The sequence below is a fragment of the Rhea pennata genome, chromosome 5, assembly GCF_028389875.1.
Source record: "Rhea pennata isolate bPtePen1 chromosome 5, bPtePen1.pri, whole genome shotgun sequence".
Classification (NCBI taxonomy): Eukaryota; Metazoa; Chordata; class Aves; order Rheiformes; family Rheidae; genus Rhea; species Rhea pennata.
The window spans coordinates 62,737,035-62,760,252 of NC_084667.1; the positions used below are offsets into that span (position 1 = coordinate 62,737,035).

The 23,218-nt window shown below is 41.2% G+C and overlaps 1 protein-coding gene across 1 annotated transcript in view; it reads left to right on the top strand.

The window, feature by feature from the left end:
• Nucleotides 1–23,218, top strand: part of KCNH5 (potassium voltage-gated channel subfamily H member 5) — a 155,775-nt gene that overhangs the window by 19,304 nt on the left and 113,253 nt on the right. The window contains exons 3-6 of the mRNA XM_062576827.1: nucleotides 1,070–1,176; nucleotides 4,369–4,497; nucleotides 18,199–18,314; nucleotides 22,159–22,551. Coding sequence (XP_062432811.1) covers nucleotides 1,070–1,176; nucleotides 4,369–4,497; nucleotides 18,199–18,314; nucleotides 22,159–22,551 — 745 coding nt within the window. The remainder of the gene's footprint in view (nucleotides 1–1,069; nucleotides 1,177–4,368; nucleotides 4,498–18,198; nucleotides 18,315–22,158; nucleotides 22,552–23,218) is intronic.

The following is a 23,218-nucleotide window of genomic DNA, read 5'->3' on the forward strand; positions in this document are numbered from 1 at the left end:
AAAGTAAATGGGGGAAAAACTGCCTGATCAATTAAAAGTGTAGTCATCTAAGTGTTCCAAAGCTTTTATTCTATATTCTGTTTTTCCTCAATTCTGTAGCAAATTTGAACAGAGCAGCCTTCACTTATTTTTAATCCAGGGAAGCGTGACTGTAGAAGCCTGCATATTTTGTTAGAAAGACTTTCAGAAGGAAGATCAACGGGGCCAGGTTCCCTGATAGCAGCTGAAAACCTGACCCGAGAAAGAATGCAAAAGTGACATGGTCGAATAGCAAGAAATAGCAGAGCTGAAGTTACATTTTTATAATCTCAGTCTGGAGAAGGGGGAGTCTTCAAAAGCATTTTAGAAGATTAAGGAATATTAAATAAATGTAGAAAAAAATGCTCTATTCAGTAGGAAAAACAAGGATGAATTTGGTTATATTTGTTAGCAGTGTGGACATAGGTATAGAGGGACAACTTGTATGCTTAGTCTGTGCTGAATTTTCAGAGAATTACAGTCTTTATGTCCCTTGGTTAAATCCTGCCTTGATTTGTAATTGGTATTCGGTGAAAGGATTGCAGTTATATTGTCTAGGATGTACCTTGACAGTGTTAGATTTGTAGCCATCAATTTAGCCAACAACCTTTAACTGCAGTAGGCGCCATTATTCCTCCAGAAGACTTCTCAAAACGACTGAAGAAAATTTAGGAGGTTTGATAGATTTTGTTCAGTTTTCTCAATTTTAGCAGCAATATTCTCATGGCCTGCAGTCATGGCAATAATGACTTTATATATTAGCAGTTCTTCTTTAACAAAATATCTTTAAAGACATGCTCAGAAAAGCACTTAATGAAACATTAGATGACAGGGAATAAATCTACTTTCTAGTAAAAAGGCAGAGATGGTTACTTACTTTTGCAGGTTTCATAACAACCATGAAACACTCTAAATATTTAAATGAAGTGTAAATCATAGTTAAACTTTTAAATGACAGTTAATAGCATCTCCAATGCTTATGCAGTTTAAAATACCTGTAACAAAGTTGCTGCTTGTCTAAGTAAAAGGGAAATTGCTTTTTCTTTTTCAGTTTTATGTATGGTGAACTGACAGACAAGAAGACCATTGAAAAAGTCCGACAAACTTTTGACAACTATGAGTCAAACTGCTTTGAAATTCTCCTCTACAAGAAAAACAGTATGTGTACATTTTTGTATGGTGTTGGGAGCAATGGTGCATATTAAAATAGAAAATTGATGAAAATAAATGTTCATTTTGACATATAGATGAATTTGTGTCAAGATTGGAAGAAAAAAAATGGTTATTTTGGTTGCCACAGGTTTTGTAGGCAGAAAAAGAGCTTTTTCAGGACAAGTTTTCAGATTGCCAGGAAGGAATAGTTGGTTTCCAATATCTCTACTTAGAATCCTTCTTTCCAAAATATACTTATTTTTGCAGATTATATCCCTCCAGGGAATCTGGCTGGACTGCACAAAAAAAATCCTGAATGAGGTCTCCCTGCATTTGTCAAGAAATGTCTCCAAATCTCCACACGTGAAAACCCGTCCCCCTAATTTCTGTGAACAGTAATTCCCAGCAATGCTGAGATACCTTTGCTATGTGTAAACAAAACCCCTAAAAACTTCAGTGGCACTACTGAACTTGGCACGTGACTGGGAATTAATTAAAAAGCTGAAGATTTTTGTAACTCCCTGAGATCTAGTACCAAGGTCCTTTCTTCTTGACAACATTCAGATTTACAGAAGGTTACCTGTAACACCAGGAAAGATGATCTTCAGTTTGTCTTAGCCATCAATCAGCCTATTCAGACTTTGTCTTGCCGTGTGCATGGATGGTACTTCTGGCTTATCAATGTTACAATTAAACAAAACATGCAAGTTGGGGATGTGTTAACTCTAGTGTGTGGTCTCCCTGTAACATGCCAAAAGCTTTTTGCTATGATTTGGAGATTTCCTGCTTGAGCTTGATTGCGTTTCAGAGAGCTGTTGAGCTACAGTTTCCTTAATAAAATCTTCACCTGCATCCAGACCTCCAAGTCTCTAGTCTGAGAGATATGCAGGATAACAGAAGGACTTGATGGAAAAATATTCATTTTTCTTTCCAGTCTTAAGACAGTTCTCATCCATAGTATCTGTTGCTAGCTTTCTTCTCCATCATCTAAAACCTAGAACTTCATCACGCTCTTAACACTATTAGACTAACCTCCTGGCTCCTGTTCAGTGACTAGTTTGCCCAGGGTTTGCTTCCATTTGTCATGCTCCGAGCCCTGCAAGAGAAGGGTCTTCAAGAAGGGATGTGCTTATCCTCCAACCTGAATAAAGATAAAGAAATAAAGAATAGGGTTTTTTGATGTGAATATGCAAAATGTAGGCTACTGCTCTATGGAAGGGCTTATGTTTGTTACAAGTGGAGACCCTGCACGTTGCCTCTCTCTGCTTGGAGCTCGCTGTACTTTTGGAGAAATCTCCCACTCTCATTTTCAAACTGTAGGTCCAGAGATGCTTTGCATTCCTGATTGTGTTCTTTCCCACTGATTCCTTATGCTTTTGGCAAAGGGAGATTTGGAGATTTGGGGTTGATTTCCCTTCTTCCTTTCGCTCAGCACAAGAAATGATCTTAGGAGCTGTTACTCTCAGTCAGTATCTGTATGTCTGTTGACTTCACCATAGCTTTTTAAGCTACCTTGCAGGTCAGCTATTTCAGACCTGAAGGTCTACTGCAAATTTCTTCTGCTTTACTGCATTCCCTCAGATATGGTCCTCAGCTCTAAGCTCCCTAGCTATTCAGTGCCCATGTAGACATACACATACATATATATTTATATACAGATTATATATATCATATGCATGTGTATGTTTTGGTAGTACTTAGGGAAGCTCACATGAGGCATCTTCTCTTACCCAGACTGCTGCTTCTACGGCAGTAGCCTCCTTGCCTCTCTGTCGGATTTTTATCTGTGCTGTCATATAGTGCAGGTATCTTGCCTATTTACTTTCAGGGCCTTTCAAAGGGTGCTGATTAGTTGCCAAGTGTGAAAGTGCAGTATTACTCCAGGGAGCTGCAACACTTTTCTTAGAAGTTATAAAAAGAGTCTTTTATCTTGGGTTAGCATCCAGGAATTGACATTGTCAAGTAATCCACATAATGGCCCTGGGGTTGTCACAAAAACAGTGCTCCCTCTTCCCCATTTCTCCAGTTTACTACTAGCGAGTTACTGGTGTAATCTCAGCGAGTCCAATAGAGCACGGCTGAATTTTCTCACAAACCTGTGTGGATTTTGACCTTCCCCACAGCAGTCCTCTTCCAGATGGGTTTCTTTGCCCTCTGGGCATCCATCCCGCAGTGGCTGGCGCAGCTCCCAGACATCGTGCGTTAGAGGAGATGTGGAGGGGCCGGCGGTGCCCCTAGGGTAGCACCGGGCAAGCGGGTTGTCTCAACGTGTCAGCATTTGAGCCGGCATTCAAACAGCTCGGGAGAAAAGCGGTTGTGTCACTTGCCCCAAAGCACATCGGTAGCGTGAGGTGCGTGTAGGTGTCTCGAGCTTGCTCGGGAGGCGACGCGTCCGTGGGCACGAGGCTTTGTCTGATGGAAAGCAGCTCTGACGTTCGCGTCCCGGCAGGCGAACAGAGTGTTTCTAAGCAAATTGTGTACGGTTATTTAGTATTTTTGCTCTTACAGCGCAGACCCACTTGTGCCTCGAGGAGTGCTGTGTGCTGTTTTCCCGCACGGGTGTGAAATTCAGCCTAGCAGGAAAGACCACTTTCAGGCTCTGGAGCATTTGCAAGAGCTCCCTGTGAACACTGGGGATTTACCAAAAGCCTTTCTGACCACTCCAACGCTGCAGGCATTGTGTTCGTTGTTTATTTGATGACTAGTAGGATTTGAAAATGATTTTGCCTGTAATTCCAAAGTGAAACAGCAGATACTCCGTCAGTTTTGTTTTTCTTAGCTCCATGTTGCATGAAGAAGGATTCAAAGATATTCTCCATGCCCTCCCCCCCCGCCCTTTTTTAACGTATGTGCCCTGTAGATGCTTAGATTTGTGAGATGTAGTGGGAAAAAACAAGAGCAAGAGGAGGAGACTAATATGTTTTATTTCAGGGTGGAGATTTATTTAGCCTTCTGTCTCCAGTTATCAACTAATGAGATTGGTAGTGCTTCCTTATTTTAATCAATCTATAATAATGGGAATGTGTAATTTTCCCTTAGGGAGGGGAAATTAAAGATCTGGAAGATGTATTTTAAGACCACTTCTAGCTATTTCTACACGTGTGTTATGAAATGTTTAAAATATGACGTATTCTGTGTACAAGTTGGGGAAGGTTTGTGCTACACCACAGTCCCATGTTGCCTTTTTCTCTGTTTCAGGAACCCCAGTTTGGTTCTACATGCAAATTGCACCCATAAGAAATGAGCATGAAAAAGTTGTTTTGTTCCTGTGCACTTTTAAAGATATCACTTTGTTCAAACAACCAATTGAAGATGATTCAACTAAAGGTAGATATGAAATACATTACTATTTTTTTTATAAATGATAAAATAATACACCCAAGCTGAGACCCATGCCAGGGACATGTCGTGCCTGTGATCTGTGTCTTGATTTCAGGAAATGCTTTGTGACCTATGAGAATTTTGACACTTCTAAATTATTGCTTAAAACTGAAAGATGAAGCACCATGAGTGGAACAATACCTTTCACCTATCATAACTGTGTTACTGTCTCTATAGTTTAGTTGCATCTTGCAAATGTTCCTTTGTTTCATGTTCAGCTCCAAAGTGTAGAGTCCTTCTGCCTGGTAGTTATCCTTTAAGGAGAAATATCACTTAATTGAAAGGAACTTAATTCTGCAGAGCTGAAGACATGGGACTGGCTCTTTGCTCCAGCACATACAAAATTTGTGATGAGAGTTCAGCAAGGAGAGGGCCGATCTTTGCAAGGATCTTCTTTTAGGATTTCCTTTCTGATGCTGTCTTGGCAGACTTGAGATGTTTTTCGCATGGGATCAGCTGCTGAAACCGCCTCTTTCACTGCCTCTGCCCCACTTTCTGCGGTAGGCAGTTGCACTGCCAAGGCCTTGCGTGGCTGTGGCAGGATAGGGGAAACTTAGCAAAACTAGCAAAAGTGGTTCCCAGATGGAGAAATGATGGATGGTGCTTTCCTTGGTTTGCTGGCCTGGGAGAGCTCCTGGCACCAGTGCTGCCTTCCCTGGGCTGGGAGGGATGAGCTGGGTGCTGAGGGGATGCAGAGGCCTCCTGGCATCCCTTTGGACAGCACGTGTTCATATGGGAAAGAGTGATAGCTGCAAAACAGGTAACGCGTGTGCTGCTCTTCTCCAGTGCAGGGTACCGTCACTTAAAATGCCAGTTACTACGTAGGAACGTTGCAAAATATCGTCAGCTGCCCGAGAGGTTTGATTGCATGTTTAAAGAGTGCTTGCTTCTGTCAAAGGCATGCTTAGGAGACGGGGGCTGTAGTCTTGTACCTTTTTTTCCTTTTTTCTTTTTTTTTTCTTTTTAAAAGCACCGTTAAGGCATATGTTTTGAGGCTAAGAGAATTTTGTCAGAGTGCTTTGATTTGGTGGATCAAGATTGATGGATACATCCAACAGGCTTCATAATTGCCAATCAGTGACCTGAGCTTTTTTCTCTCCTTTTGCATAAATTAGAGCTTCTCTCTTTTATAAATAAAATCATATTTGAATATTCGCACCATCTTACTGCAAGGATGTGAAAACAGCACTGTTGCATTATCCTCTGCAACTGGAACGAGTAGATGTACAGGATCCCAGTGCACTGGGCTCACGGTGTTGTTTTATCAGACATAGCGCTATGAGATATGCATAATTCATTGTCCTTGCAGATAACATTACAATATGCTTAGAAGCTGTCAGGCCACTTTCTTTTTGAATTACAAGATGGGTAAACATATACATTACAATTTAGCATAGAATTTTTTAACTTTTGTAAAAAGCAATTCAGTAAAATACTGCTGTCGAGTGCTAGAATTTGTCATTTAAAGAATTGTCATTTAGGAGTGAAAAAAGAAAGGAGGAAAAGAGGAAAAAAAGAGGAAAGAGTATTTTTAGAAATTCTGCCAAGATCATGCAATACATAATACATAAGTAACTATCGTGCAGATGAGTTACTGTGTATTACTTATGGGAGCAGTAAATTTGAGATAAAAAATTCAACAGAAATAAAATATTGATGCCATTATGCAATAATCTCTCCGTACTAGTATATTTTGCACTGTTCGAAGGTATATTGCTTTGTTGTGAAGCTTCAGCACATCAAGCTCAAGGTTCAAGGATATGGTATTTAAGATCGTAATAAAGGGTGGATCTATGCTGCAGAGCATCTACGTGTCCTGGCTGCTGTAAATATATGGTAACGCTTGCCAGATCCGATTGCAAGCATCCTAACACAGGACACTATATAATGCGGATGTTTGCCCCACATCCGTAATGGTGGTCCTGCCGTCCATAATGGTGTGCATCTTATGTAGTTAGTGGTAGTGGGAGTTGCTTTAGGAATTGATTTTTTTTTCCTTTTTTTTTTTTTTGTGGTTTTTTTTCCTAAGTTTTCCTAAGCTGTAGGCAATCACCAGCACATTTCCCGAGGCACTTCCAACTCTGCAGTTCCCCTCTTGTGTCCATCCTGCAGTGCTAACCTGCGGTTTCAGCACTGCGGGATGAACTCATCCTGCCGGTGCTTACAGTGTCGTTGGAGCAGAATGAGGGCAGCAATGGTGCGAGACATGAGCAGAAAATAATTGTATCATTACAAAGCACATTTGCAAGATAGAGGTGGGATTTTTGCCCAGCACGGGCTCCAAACATGCTTATTTACAGGCTCAGTGGAAAAAATATGCTTGTCATCACTGGGACTACGCTTGTATGAGCAAGGGGAATTAGAGAGGCCCTGGACGCTGTGGCAGCCAGTGTATCTGATTTGTTATTTGCATGCTCACCATTTACTATGTGCCACTGCTGTCAAAACGGAGGAGGAGAAGGAGGAGGAGAGGTGGCTCTGCTTGGAGGAGAGAGCGAAAGAAATGAAAGATTTTTCCCAGGTAATCCAGGAGATCGAATTTGTTGCAGTCTAGAAAGCTGCTGAAAGTTACTGGACTGAGAGCAGGACTGGAGGAGAGGACCCACCGTAGATTTGAGGAATATTTGAGGGCAACCTTCCTCTGGTAAAACACAGTTTTAGAAGTCAGAAGCCTTTCTGATGTCTTGGTGTGCTCAGTTTAAGAGAAGGTAGAGGCAGTTTTACACCAGAGATCAGATCAGCTTGGCTCCTTGTTTCACACTGGTGTCTATTACAGTTGAGACAGGTACAGGAGACCTGTGAAGTGGGGTGCTAAGGTAAATTACAGAGTAGTTTGTTCATCCTTCTTTTAATTTGTTTGAACCTGAGCAATTAAGTGCCTTGCATTCATCTTGATTTCCTCTCCTCTGACCCCAAAAGTGCGTGCCCCCTCTAAAGAGTTACAAGAAGTGCAAACAAACCCCAAACGCCCAAGCATTTAGCCAGTGTACAGCAAGCAATAGTGTAACAGAGACCAAAAAGTGCCTTTGTATCCTTTCAAATGAAGGATTACTTAAAAAGTGCTTAACATTGCAAAACTGGCATCTGAGGTAGGAGCGCTGAAGACTGTGATGATAGAAGGGACCATCAGCTGTGTGCTTAGTATATTCGCACCTGGGTGAAGATGCCATGCGCGGTTGTGCAGATGTAGGCTGAAGGGAGAACGTCTCCCTGTTTCCTTGATTTATAGTTTGTAGTGCCCCAAACCAGAGCCATCACTGGGTGCGCTAACAGTGGGCTGTGGCAGTGTTGAGGAGATGGTGAGTTAGTGTTGGAGCAGGAGGTGTTGCAGGAGCTGATGGTGTTGCTGTTGGTGGTCACTGGGACAAAGCCTCGTTCCCCAGGCAAGGGGCTGTGCTGTGTTTTGCGTGCGCTTTCTTCCTTTCCTTCCCTCATTCCTGTTTGGTAATATGAACTTTTGTCTGATCTGTGTCCAGTACCAGGCAACAGGTCATATCTATGGTGGTTGAGGGCCAGATCTGCAGGTGTCCTGGCTGAATGCCTTACACAGCAGAGGCAGAAGACCGTTACAAGTATATGAAAGATCATATTATATATTTTTTTCCAGAGAATGAAAACCAAAGAATCTTTTCTTTTATGCTCAGTACTGTTGTAGGGTCACAGCTGGATGCTTTATCAGCTTCCTGTGCTTTTCTTCTGTCTTTACCCAATGGCCTTTTAAAACCATCTGAAGACATTCAGTCAGACTAAAGACACTGTGGTAATAATTTTATTTGTGTCATTACACAATAAACAAAGCCATTTTTATGGCGAGACAATGGCAATTGGGGCACTTTTAATTTTAACAACATTTAAAGCCAGGAGTGCTGTAGATTATATTAAACTGAAGGTTTAAGGATGGAAGAAAGACTATCAGGATTTTTAGGTTGATAGTAGAGTTCACCTACTTATGCAATGGCTTTTTCTTTGTTGTCATTGGTGAAGAAGCGTGGCTTCTAGGGAAACTTGGAAGTTTCCTCTGCGGAGGATTAGTTGTCCTGAGCTTCTTTTGAGTGAAACGTCAGGCTCACCTGCTGCTGTAAGTGGTTGGGAAGTTCTGGTGAATACCAATGGGATGTTGCATTAGGATGCAAAGACTTGCTAATGAGGCCCCTGCATCTCAGGACATTGTGCCATTAACAAATGGGATCAGGAGACTGCACAGCGGTATCCCAAAGACTTTTTTTTTTTTTTTTTCCATTTGACATAGCCAGACTTTGATAATCAAGACTGTCTGAGGCAAAGCTGTGATGCTGCAAATGATAAAATGCTATGGTTATATAACTATATAATGATACAACTCTATCTCGGAGTGTGACAGGGCTATAAAAAGTGTAGCAGTTGCAGAAATATGCACTTATGCTTGCTAATCCTTGCTAAGCCTATAATTCTGATCTTTTTTATCTTTAATAAGTGCAAGTTATTAACCATATATATCTAGTTGCATATGGGATTTTTTTTTCCTTGAGAGGATGTCAATCCTGGTGATAATAGGAGAAGTGGGTGGAGGGATTAAAGTCATGAAAATGAGGCTTCTGCCTTTATTTGAAGCACACTGTACCCTGTTGCATACTTCGCCTTGACAGTAATCCGTAATAGTAATTTAACAGGTCACAATTTGGATATCCTTCCTATGTTTTTATTGCACTTTTCTGTGATTGCACAGCAATACCCAGGAGCAAGGGTCGGCACTACAGACACCCAGTTGCAGCTGTTTTCTGGTCCTGATTCCCATTGCTCTGGTCCACAGAGATACCCATTGCTCTGGTCCCCACAAATACTTTCAGACATGTAGGAGACCAGCCTGATCTCATGGTTGCAGGGCTGATCTAGTTCAGCTCCATCTCACCTCGATCCAGAGTCCAGGAATGTTCAGTGTTAAGAGAGGCCTGTGAGGGATGTCAAGAGAAGTTGCCAGGACACAGTGTGGACTTCCAGTGGGAACAGTAGATGCCTCAAAGAGCAATGCCAAGACAAAGTCTCTTGTTGTTTGAAGCCACTCATTTGAGATGGACCCATCTTGCTGGTAGCCAGGAAGAACTTCTGAAGTGGCCTTGCTCCGCTTCTCACAGGACCAATAATCCCTGTGACCATCTGCAGTGGCATGGTGGTGGCAATCTTAGCAGGCACTGCAAGGACTGAAAAAACATGGAGAAGCAGTTGTTTACTCCTTCCTTCCGAGGAGTGTGTCTGAGAGAAATTTCTGACCACTTGTCCTTGCTTTGCTGCTGTCAGAGACCCCTATGCTGAAGAATAAAGAATTTCAATTTCTGGGGATGTTTAGTTTTTTCCGCAGAAATCAAGTCTATTTCTGAATCAAGAATTGCCTTCCGAAGCTTGAAAGTGTGTGCTCCATCAATAACTCAGAAAACACATTAACAGTCTGTAAATTTCCAGAGGTTTAATGTGTAATAAAAAAGAAATCCTGTTGAAATGAAGTGAATTAATGAGAAAAGATAGAGTGAATTAAAGTTGATTTTTAAAGCAGTAATGCTTTGTAAATAGGTACACTTTCTATGCAGAAAGCTGAATGCTCGTGAGCAATATTTAAAATAATAAGTATGAATATAAAAGAGTTTGAGAGTCTAATCTTCTGTGTATCACAGGCCATTACATTTTACTAAGTTACCCCTATGCTGAACCTGTGAACCTGTTTTAACTAAAGCATTCTTTTCAGGCAAATACCTAGTATTGATTTAGAAGTCTGAAGAGACTGAGGGTCTTCCACATACCTTTGTATTTTTTCCTAATGTTTCATTACATTTATGACTTAACAAAAAAACAAAACAAAAAAAAAAAAAACCCTGCCATATTTGAATTAACCTGGCTTCAGCTTCTTGCTGTGTCTTGCTGTGGCACTGTGGCATCATCTTATGCATTTTTTCCAATTTACTAAAAAGTCCCATTAAGGTACTTACAGATATAATCAAATAATTGCTCAACCTTCTTCTGATAAACTTTAATGAATTGAGCTCTTTAAAGCTCTGTCTAGCCTGAAGTTGGAGGTCTGGTTATGGCAGATATAGGTACTTCAGCTATACCTTAATCCAGCTAGTTGGTAGCAATAGGGATGAAGTTGTGCTGCCATGGATTTCAGCCTCCCAGGCCCACAATAAGAGTCTGCAGCCAGTATTGTCGGCAGGCTCGTTCATAGCTAGTTCCTCAGTATTGTCCTTTGCTCAGCCTCTCCGAGCCTGATTCTGACTATTGTACATCCAAGAAGTAGGTTTGCCAAAGCAAACTGTATGCTGAATTGCTCATCTACTAAAACCTCTGGATTGCTTTCAGAACTGTTCTTTCCTAAAGTACTTTCCCCTCTAAGATACAATTTAGATACCTCTCTGTAGATAGATTTTGCATTGCTTTTCTTCTAGACATCTATTTTGCATTTAAAACACATTTTACTGATGCACCTCCAGTAATCAAACACATCATCCTACAGGACTGCCCTCGCTACTGTTTAACGTTCCTCTAATCTTCTTGTCATCCGGGCATTTTATCAGTGATTTTATAATGACTTTCAAACCATAGGGAAAAATGTTGAATAGAAGGGAAACCTACCACTGGGATCCAAAAGACTCTCAGTATGTATGTGTGTATATATACATATATATACGTATATACATATATATATATATATATATATATATATATATATATATATATATTTTTTTACTATTTTCCACTACTTTCACTGGGAAATGTTGGGAGGGAGGAAGCAGGTGACCCTGCTTGAGCAGGAGTGGTTGGACTAGATAACTATATGATCTCCAGAGGGCCCTTCCAACCTCAACCGTTCTGTGATTCCCTTGCTGAGGAGGCAGGAAACTAGTGGCAGCTGCCAAGGCCACTGGTAAGCTGGTTGCCCAAGTCGTTGCCCTGCCTGGCCCCAACGTGATGGAGCTGTGGGTATGGGGAGGCCTCCTGGCTCAGGCCTCTCCAGGGTCCATAATACATTGGCTGTGGCTCTGACCATCTATTGAGCTTGGCATGCCACTGGTCCTGTCAAGACGTTTGGCTGTCTTCCTGAATCAAATTTATGCTCTTATAAAATAATGAAATTAACATCGTGGGACGTTTTACATCATTCTATATTGACACCCATTCATTATATTCCTTTCTTTTTTTTCTTTAATAAACATATTGAAACTCGCATCAGCTTTTCTCTCATTTTGCGTGGCACTGAGATCAGGCTAAACAACCTGTAATTGCTTGCTTGTTTTGTACCCTTTTTGCCTATGAGTACAAAAAGCCGTTAGGATGTCCTCTGGAAGCTCTTTTTAAACTCCATTGTTATTGTGATACATCCAGCCAGGGAAAACCTTTTCCCTTATGTCTTTAGCTTTCCATATCCATTCTCATAAGTCATAATTTCTCATTCCTATGCTTGTTCCCTTTTCCTCCCAACCCCACTGTTTTGTAGTATATTGCCTTTCCATTTCTGTTTGCTGCCTTTGTTTTTATTCTGAGCCTTTGACTGGTGTGGTCCTTTCCCTTGACCATTGAATGGCACCATTTTGCTATCTGACGGACTCCTTTTAAAAGATGATGACTTACATTTAAATTAGTTAGTCTTTTTTCCCCAAAATTTGCGATTATTTTTATATACATGTGGGAAATAAGCTTCTTGGTTGTCTTGTGTGTGTGTGTGCATATCAAGTTTCATTTTGGATGCAGAAACATGAGATTTAAGATGTGTACTGTAGAGTCACAGCTGTGTCAGAATCAAGCTTAAAAATATATTGTATACCAATGCAGTCTAGTGGTTATGAATCTAAGAATTTTTCATCGATAGATTTCAAAATGGCTTGCAAAATAGGTTATTAGCATTATCTCCATTTTATGGAGAAGAAATTGGAGCTCAGAGAGGTAGAGTGATATGCCCCAAATTACCTTGTGGTAATCAGGAAATTTATCTTAAAATTATGGATCACATTTACAAAGACTTGTGTTTTTTTTTTTAATTGATAAATAGGTTCACCGGATCACAGAGGCAATTGAGCTTTGTTTGTCTATTATTGCATTTATTCAGGAGTCTTGTGTGTGTGTGTCTCTCCCTCTCTGACAAAGCAACAGCAGGATGATACAGTTTTCTGTAGAGACGATCAGCTCTTTCGGTCATAATTCACCGCCAGCAAAGAGCAAACTGCCAGCCTCTGTAATGATCTTACTGGCTGAACTTCTATAGGTGGTGTAGATTTGAAGATGCAACTATTGATGCAAAAGGATAATGCATATTATTAAATCCAATTCTAGACTGCCTAATTCCAAGCATTGCTGCTACTTTGCTTTTGTGTATAAGTTGTGGAGTATGTATTAGCTAAGCATTGTAGTAAGTTAACTGTTTCATGCTCCACTGCAAGGGGAAAAGAGTGACCGTTTTAGTGTGTGGAGGTGTTACACTCCTGCAATCAGGAATCGCCATTAAAATTGCTATAATTACCCTTTGCAGTTGCTTTTTACACAGACCATCATTCTTAACTTAAACATTTTCACTGCAGTCTAAGATACTGGATAGTTCTCTGATTCACTGATTTAAAAGCCTTCATTATTTCTGTTCCTTTTAAGATCAGACAAACCTTGGCAAAGAGGTTAATTGCTACCCAGTAGAGCCACCGTAATGTTTTATTAGGGACACTTAGTCAAGTCTATATTTTTCAGAGTGACTGCGCTGTAAACAACATTAACATCTTGCCTTGAGATTTTTAAACTCTTCATAAACTCTGATGTATGAATTTAGCTTTAAACTGATATAATATGTTTCATGAACCTTAAGCTGCCATGTCCGCAGGGAGGGTGCTTGGAGAAGCCTCCTTTGCTGTGCTTTCTTTGGACAGCTTTTACTCTGATCCTTTTCATGCTCCACCATATATCGCAACAGCATCTTCAACTTAGATGAAATTTTCCTGACTTACAGAAGAAAATAGAAAAGAGCTGTGTTTGCTAGAGATGGATGAGAGTGTTTGTGTAATGAATTGAGCTGTGGAGGGTATTAATGGGAAGAAAAATGGTAGCTAGAAGGGCAGGGAGAGAAGCTCCTATGGCAATGCAAGAATGCAGCAGCAGAGGGTCCCAGACAGTGTGAGGTGGTGGGGCAGAGCTGTTGCAAGAGCAGCTGCCTCAAGGTTGTTCCCATCACAGCTGTCCAGCGTAAACCACAGCGACTGATTCAGGGAGAAAGATGTGTGGGCATAACTCTACTCTTGTTAGAATGGCAGCTGATAAAGCCATATGCTATAGTGAGTAATAGGAATCAGGTAAAAGGCAGCTTGGACTTTCTGACTGTGGAAGGACTGTCAGAAGGGCTATGAAGATTAACATATTACTCCTTTGCAAGATATCTTACCTGCATATGGGGTCATTAACAAGAAAGCTGGAGATAGAGTCTCTTCCTCAGGTATCACATCATTTCTGTAGTGGTGTAGGCATCTAAGAGGTGGTTGAGTGAGCGTACTTAAACTGTCTACAAAAGCTTTCCCCCTCACCCAAAGGCCAGAAGGCATTCAGGCTCTCTGCCTACTTCAGTTGGCTGGTGTCTACACAGCTTTTAGTGCTGCACTCCCTCAAGTACATGGCTAAGTACAAGCTACCTGACTAAAACCATGGAGCTCAAAGCAAAGCTGCAGCTTGGAAGGAAAATAGTATAGCTGGGCCAAAGCAGAGATGAGTTTACTTCAGAGTGCTCTTATCTTTCATGGGCATGTTGGTCTTGTTCATGTGTCATGGCTTTGCAACTCTATGGAGTTGTTAAATTGGCATGTTTGCGTTCTTGAGTATATAAAGAAGTTAATTTGAGTAATGGCCAGGAACAGGGAAATACATTGCTAGGATCCTTTTCAATAACAAATATTTAATATGGGTCATGAGAGTGAACATGTGTCATGTGAGTTATTTGAGAGGAAGAGGTGTAAATCTTTTATTATTGTCTATGAATCATAAAGTAATTAAAAGAGAGCTAGGGGAAAAGAATTGTGTGCATCATTCCAAAATTGTCCATTCAAGCTGGTTTACTTCTTGTTGAAATACCAGGGTTGGCTTTTTTTCCAGACAAAAGCAGCTGCTGGTGTGATCTGGTATCATGTTGTCTTTGTTCCTATGTATTTGAGTGCAACTGTGCAAGTTCAGGTTATTATTTTTCAAGTGGAGCCATGGAAGAAAGACACAATCCAACTGAGCTGAAGAGAGCATCAGAAGTGTTGCTTTTTCCTCACAAGTAGTTTTTTCTCCCTCTTACACCTGCTATTTGCCCAACTCCTTTAGTCCTTCCAAACTGAAAATATCTATGGGGACAGGAGGTCACTAATACATGTGATAAAATTATCATTTTTAAATCTCTGTGTATAGAGGAAGAGAAAGGAAGGCATCGTTTGAAGAAGCATTGACAACAGTAGGCAGCTATGCAAATCATGCCTGGTCTATTTAAGCATACAAATTGGTTTTAAATATAATTCTGATCTTAGGTAGTCTACAACAAGGTCAAGAAACTCAGAAATGTACCCTGTGGAGATTATTTAAGACACGAGGCAGCCTGTATTCATTTTCACCTTCCCACTCATAGCCCAGCACCTCGCTGTTGCTATGTCTTTAATTCTGTTGGGCTGCAAATAGGAAGCAAAAGAACTTGGTGCTTTCTTGCGCTATCACAGACAGATAGATTGGAGTAGGCAGGATAACGCTGGCCTTTGTGCTGGATTAGAACAAGGTCATGTTAGCCTGTTCTGTGCTTCCACCATCCCGTTGGCTTCACGTGGCAGAAATAAATGTAAAAATGTTAAGTCGCTAATGAGGCTGGAAATGTTTTTGGAAAAGGGGAAAAGGTTGGTCTCTAGCCTAACCGAAAGCCTTGGTCTTGGTGCAGAAAAGGCACAATGAAATGGTTAGCCCCATGAGAAGAAGGGATCAGACCAGATAAGCAGAGTGGTAACTGAGAATGTTAAAATGTATGGTCTCTTTCTTTCATGTGACATTGGTGATCTTACCAAGATGGAAAAGATGTATTTGAATAAGTATTAGTTCTTTTATTTTTACAGAAAAAGAGTCACTGTTTGGAACATGTCTTGTGTGTGCTGTTCCAATGCTTTGTGGTATTTCCTCAACTTCCTCAGGCTGTATTTTTTTGTGGTGAATGCAGAATACATTTTTCTTACCTAAGAAGATATTAAGGGATCTCTCACCAGTTTTGCTTTTACAAGGGGAGAAGCATTTTTAAAACCCGCATTTTTGTGAGTGCAGTCCTTTGTCCTGCAAAGCGCTGTGGGAAAGAGTTGCTAGAGGCCATCTCCTGCCATTGCCAGCCCCCATCTTTTGTCCCAGTCTTCACCCAATCAATGTACAGATCAGTGACCGAAACTTCAGAAAATAAAAGTAAACCTTGACTCGCTAGCTCCTGCCACCAGAAAAGTCCGCGTAGGTGGCAGAGTTGAGGTCTGGCAAAGGAGCGCATTCTGGATTAATCCAGAAATTTGCCCATAATTTGGGTTTTGCTGGTGACCTTCCCGTTCCTGTCATACCAGCGCGGTGGGAAGGAGTTACAAACTTGGGGGCTGGCCCAAACCCATCCCCCTGGACCACAAGGAAGGCTGTACGTGTGTGCGTGTGTGTGTGTGTGCACGGATGTGCCACGTGCCCAGGCGGTGCTGCTGGGGCATCACTCCAACGGCTCTCTGTCTCGGGTTCCTGCAGCGTGATCGCCGTGCGCCAAAGAGGTCGGCCTGATGCTCTGTGGCCTCCAACAACTATGAGAAATGTCTGGGCTGAGCTGTCGTGACGCCATTGCCGCGCTCGCTTGCTCTTTGAAATCACTGCTTAAGAAAAATAAAGCAAGAACTTCTCATTTCTTACTTTTCAACTAGTTCTTACTGCTCCCTCCCTGCCAGAGTGTTGTAAGGTGATTAGGAGAAGGAAAGCCACAAGATTTTTTTACAAGAAACAAATAGTTCATGCTTGGGTCACCGTAGTTTTGTTTGACATTGTTTAATACAGATAGTACATATACCTAGTTTGAATAACCCTGCGAGCGTGTCAGAAATTCACGTTTAAATTTCGATTGAAAAGTGAATGAAAAATTTTACTTTTCCTTTTCATCTTTTCACTGTGCATTTTTGAGATAGCGATATTTAAGTAGTCAGGCACGAATGACTTGTGCTGTGCTGCTAACGTATTATGATATTCAGATCTGTTCTGATTGCTGAATGATGGACAGTGCATTTATATTTGTATGAATGTGATATCTAGGTAGTAAATTGCAAAGCCAAGTGATAAATGATTTTTTTCTTGCAGGTTTATTGTGTTGTCTGCTCTCTGCCCTTTATCTTTCTCAGGGCCTCCCCTAACTTTCCATGTCTCTGACTCATACCAGACAGCAAGCATTTAAAAATAAAACAAGCTAACATAGAAATATTGTGTTTCTTTTCTCAAATCTGAGATTTCCCCCAATTTTCACTGGCTCAGCATTTAAGTTAGGTAAGAGTAAAACCTGCACCTGACCTTCTTTCCTGCCTATAACATGTTTTTTTATACATATATACATACATATATATGTGTGTGTGTGTATATATATATTTATATATATATAAGTTGCCTAAACTGAATGTTGAGCAGGTGGAATTTGTGGGAAATACCACAATGCAAAAAAGCTCACATTGAAACAAGGATTAAAGTCATAAAACAAAACACACTTTAGTGCTCATGGGAAGGTGTTTCCTTCGTGCAGGTGTGTGAATTTTTAATTTGCTGGTTAACCCAGAGGTACCATGCCACTTAAAACCGCAGCCTTTTCTTTGATACCACTGATCTAATACCTCATCCATTGACGTATATTCGCCAGCTGTCACACATGGGCATTTTTCCAATAGAAATGATTTAATGACAAGTTTCCTGATTTGCGCTGCTGTCGGTAATAAAGGGTGTTTGTTCCTTTCTGCGTGTTGAAGAAAAATTCCCCAGGGGTTGCCCCGTGTGTGGGTTTCAAGCTACTGTTAAGGCAGCCATTTATCATTAGTTTAATGACTAAATGTATTTCTTAACGCCTTTTAAAAACTCATGTTTAATCTGTCTTTAAAGCCTTAGGATTTTTTCTAGTGTGAAGCATTGTTGTGCATACAACGCTGATTAGTGTTAAGATTTTGGCTGATTATTTTTTTTTTAATGATTTTTAATTTTGTTCCTGAAATTCTCGTTGAAGCAAAAAACAGTAAGGAATTAAGCATTGGACTTCTGTGGCCCTGAAACAGCTGCGGTCGTTCTGTCGCTTGGCAGGTTGTTACTTCTGCAGGATTTGCAGACTTGGAATTGAGTGGGAACCTTTCCATTAACTTCAGTAGTTTAGGATTAGATTTCAGGGATCCCTCTAACTGTGCCTCCAAAATGCAGAAGAAAGATCAAGCCAGAGCATTTTGATTCGGCCCAGATTTACGTGTAGTTGCCTTGAAGTAGTGGTATTTTTCCTCTTTTGCAAGGTCTTTAAGCCTGGAGCCTATAGCTGTTTTTTGCAGCAATTGAGAGAGAAACCACTCAAGTCTGAGACTTAATAGCAGTGAATATGAAGGAGATTTACTCGAAATGAATGAGGTACAGGTACTTCTGACCCGATTTTCGTGTTTCTTGCAGGTTGGACGAAGTTTGCTCGGTTGACGCGAGCCTTGACGAACAGCCGCAGCGTTCTGCAGCAGCTAACGCCGATGAACAAAGCCGAGGTGGTGCACAAACACTCCCGGTTAGCTGAAGTAAGTGGGAAGGACACCAGCCTGACAGGAAGAGATAGGGGGAAAACCCACTCCCATTCATAAATAGTATTTTTGCAGGGAAATATTTTCCCAACTGCTATTTTCAATGTGTCCTCTGCTCATCCTGAGGAAGCACTGTGTGCCAAGCCTACGTTTTTCAGATAGACCATGTACTTTTACTTGTAAAAATGGTCTGTGTAGGTCATTTTTACTTACATGGCCCTACTTCTGTTTGTTGCCATTGCTTAATTTGGGGTGCGCGGTTTGCTCATCTTCGTGGTGTCACAGCTGCACAGAAGAGCACCATGCCTGGTGGATGGTCATCTACTCATTTAGTTGTCTCACTGAAAGAGATGGGCTGTTTGAGAAACCAGGTGCCCTTCTCTGGAAGTTTGCCTGTCTGGATCTCCAGGGTTGCACATGCACACTGACCACATGTACACTTAATTCTCGACTTTCTCGCAGAAGTCATTCCTGCAGTATTTTGCTCATCTTTTTTTTATTTTTTCTTTTTCCTTTAAAAATGATGAAATGAACTCTTTGGCAGGTTGCAGACATCACCTTAATAGTACAGATGTTGCAACAAGTGAATGCCTTCAGGTTAACTATCAAATGGAGGTATTGCTTTCATCTTCATGTCCGTTAGTAATGAAACTGTCAAAATATTTGGGCTAGTAAAAAAGACAGCCCTAGCCACTTGGTGCCGGAGGGCTTGTCCTGAGTTTGATGCTCAGAGCTGGTAGCAGCTTTAAATGTTTCTTGTTCCCCTTCTGAGTTTAGTGCACATCTATAGTAAGGATTCTGCTTAAAATCAGATCAGAATTGAGGCCTACAGTTTTCAGGAGTTGGCAATGTGACGTTTTCCATGAATTATCCCATAGCAGTGCAGGAGTAGCTTGAATGACTGCTGAATTACTCTCACTTACTGCTTTTCTGACTCATGACATTACAGTGTTCTGCAAATCCAGTTATATCCACTTATACATATGTATATATCTGTTTAATCAAGAGAAGGGAAGACTGAGAAGTTACGGTAACGCTATTCAAATACGTCTAAAGTTCCTGCGAAGAAGGTGGGAGTAAAATGTTCACCACGTCCACTCAAGCAAGAGAAAAAGTCACGGCAAGAAGATTTAGGTTAGGCAAAGGGAAAGTCCCTGGTCAGGGAGGAGGTGACACCCTGGAATGGATTACCTGAGGGGTGTAGGGTTTTTTCCCGTATAACGTGTTACGGGCTGCTTACACAAAGCACCGTCAGCAGTATAGATGTGGTTGCTGCTGCCAGGTTGAGGTCCGTCATTGCCTACCTGGCCCATTTTTCTTGCCTTTGTGTCTGAGGAGGAACATTATCCGGTAGCTTATCCATGGAAGAGCATTCTGCCTGCTGTTACCAGTCATCTTTGTTAGTTGTATACAAGAATAATTCAGAGGGTCTGTGATGAATATAGCTGACTAATAAGGTATTATGTATTCTTTAGTAGTTTAAAATTAAAAATTTATGCAGCATGGAAGAAATAATCATTATAGTTCAGTGGTCTCCACAGCCACTTGCCACCCACACACCGTGTCAAACTCAGCATGATATTATGTTAATAATAATAATTATGCCTTTACAGTATCATGGGAGCCCCTAAACACTCCTCCATCAGAGGCATAGGGAGCTATCAAGCATGTTTACATTGCATTCTGCTTTAGCTCTAAGAAACTTACTGCACTAACAAGAGTAAGACTACTTCCAGCTCCTGCCCCAGCTAGGAGGCAGGGAACAAAGAGGCCCGAGGAAGCCAAGGGAAGGAGTACCAGTCCTGATTTATTAGACAATAAAGTGCAGAGCTACATTGTCCACAGATGATTCCACAGAAAGGAGGGAACTGGAGATAGCCACCAGATTAGGAGTCGTAAGCACAGGCCAAAAATTGCGTGTTACATATTGGGGAGAATTTTGGCATTGAAAGACGTTTCATGGATTTGCACAAAGGAGGCTGTTGTGAAAAAGTGCTTATGTTGGGCATTGCTTTTACTCCACGGAGGAGCCCTGGGGCAGCATGACAGTTCAGAGTGCCGCAGTGGCAGCTGATCATTGCTAGTTGGGTTGTTGTAGGAAAATTGTTTGTAAGGCTTGTCCTGGTCAGCTGGGGAAGGATGTCAGGAAGTTGGTATCTTTAACGGTCTCCTGTGGACCTTGGTATCTTTAACTGTCACTCCTAGAGGATGATGTCTTTAGGGGTCTCTTGCTGCTCAGTGTGCACTGCCAGAGGGTGAGAGCTCAAAGTGTGGTTTTATGGTACACCAAAGCTGGTCTAACTCAAGGCTGCTGTTAAATGGAGCAGACATGGTCTCCTGGACGTCTCTGCTGCACACTCTCCCTGCTTTTCCCCTGTACTGAGTTTAGTGATTTTCTGGTCACAGAATGAATTTATTCAACTCAGCTGATTCTGTGGAAAACAAATAGCTCTGATGTAATGATGGGTTAGTTTTCCACCAAAGCAATGAGCTTAATTGATTTTTTGTACAGATCATTATTGCTAACTCTGACTTGAAGCAGGATGGGAACAGGTAGGCACAAGCAGATTTGCATCCCTTTAGGTTACAGCCTGACACTGGGCCTGATAAGGCGTAATGGGAAACCATATCCTCCTAACACGGAGTGAAAGACTTGTACTGTCTGATCTCAGTAATTGTTTTTCTTTTTACCTTAAAAATAAGAATGAAAAGAATTAATAGAAAATTTGTATTGTGATATTTCGATTCATGTTGATCTGTTCATTCAGAGCCCTTTACTCCTTTTCATTGAGCAAACACTATGCATTTGATCATTTTTACCCATCTGAGGTTGCTGTTTGCAGTCTTAACTGTCCCTGCAAATATGGTGCATTAGCTCCAGTATAGGACAGGTGAAGCGCTGAAATGAATTTCAGAGTCACTGGAAATATTTATTTTATCCTATATGCATTCAAGAGCCAAAAATCTGAAATGTGTTTTTATTTCCAAAATACACAAAAATCAGTTGTCAGCTGAATATATTACCACATTGTGTGTTCCTTTGTGCTTTTGTTTCTTGCACTGGACTGAGATAAGAGGCAATTAGATTAGCTAAGAAGAATGTCTTTAGTGAATTTGGCTTGATTCCTTTACAGTGTTTCCATTTCCAAATTTTACAAAAATCCTCATGCAGCAGACTATAGGAATATGCAGCTTTTTTTTAAAAAAAGTTAATTATAAGAAATAAAAAAACAGCTCATTGATGATATTGAACTGTAAGAGCAACAACTTTTTGAAGAAAATAGGAAGGAAGCATAATATTGTCAGGGGGTTAGGGTAGAAGCTGTGCCTGTAATACTTCATTTTATAAGGCTGAAGCCTAGTTTACCTTTGATAGGATATTTTTCTGGCTAAGCAGTGGTTTCAAAACAGAGGACAGGCACAAAGGATTAGTTTTGTAACACTTGCCGGTATGAATGAATGCTCATGCTTGTAACTGCAGGGCATGACCTGGCACAGCAGTACCCACAGCCTGGTGCTCGGCAGGGCGCTACCCTTTGACTCTCTGCCCTTCCTTCAGTGCACCTGCAAAAGACCTCGCCTTATGTAAGATTACTGCTGTATGTTGGGCTGTTCCCATTTGTTGAGCGTTAGTTGCCTCCACCCATCCTTATCAGACTTTTGCAATGATGAACTCACAAGATTAATAAATAAAATAATTCAGAAACTGCGGGTTGACTTGGAATATCCAATGTATAATGGATACAATCCCTTCTTTGTACTGTTTCCTACAGAAACCCATTAGGCCCAATTAGAACGTGTTTATTGAAAAGAATAACATTTGTTCTTCTCTCTCTTATAGGTCCTCCAGCTGGGATCTGATATTCTTCCTCAGTACAAGCAAGAAGCTCCAAAGACTCCACCACACATTATACTACATTATTGTGCTTTTAAGACCACTTGGGACTGGGTCATCCTAATTCTAACCTTCTACACAGCAATTATGGTTCCATATAATGTCTCCTTCAAGACAAAACAGAACAACATTGCCTGGCTCGTGTTGGACAGTGTTGTAGACGTTATTTTTCTAGTTGACATTGTTTTGAACTTTCATACGACCTTTGTTGGCCCTGGTGGAGAGGTTATATCCGACCCCAAACTCATAAGGATGAACTACCTGAAAACGTGGTTTGTGATCGACCTTCTGTCCTGTTTACCTTACGACATCATCAATGCCTTTGAGAACGTGGATGAGGTAAGTGGTTTTTGGCGTTTCTGACGTGGAATGCGCTGGGTTTTCTTAATTTGAGTTGATTTAGGATCATGGTCGTTTGACAGCCGCAGCAGGTAATTGAAGCTCTGTGCGGGTGTGAGAGGATGGCGTTAAGCTGTTGGGCTGTATCCAAGGGGTTTTCCGATGTCAGAGGAGGAACAGGCTGTTGTCATTTCAGTACCCCTGTATGCACGTGCAGAGGTATACACTGATTTTTAAAATCACTTTGTTGATGATCCAAAAGAGTGTTCTCAGGTTCGCTTCCAAGCGAGCTGGACCGGTGGGGATGTCTCCCCTCCACAGCCTCCCTTTCAGGCTCACACCAGTCATCGCCTTTAAGCTCTCCTAAATCCACTCCAGGGCAGACTGGTACGGGTTTGCGTAAGGGGTCAAAACTCTGACTCAGCTCCAGCTGAAGCCAGTGGCAAATTTCCCACTGACTTGTATGGAGGTGGAGAATGCCTGTGAATGAGCGTTTTTCAAATCCTATCCTAGGATTACATTTTGAACTATGCTGGAATTTTATTTTTCTCATGATCTGTTTTTATAAACATTTTTTTTTATAAGCAGTTCTTGAGTTACTGCTAGAATTTTAGGAAACGTTTGAGGAGAGAAAAGGTACAAATCTTAAAGGGATACTGAATTAAAG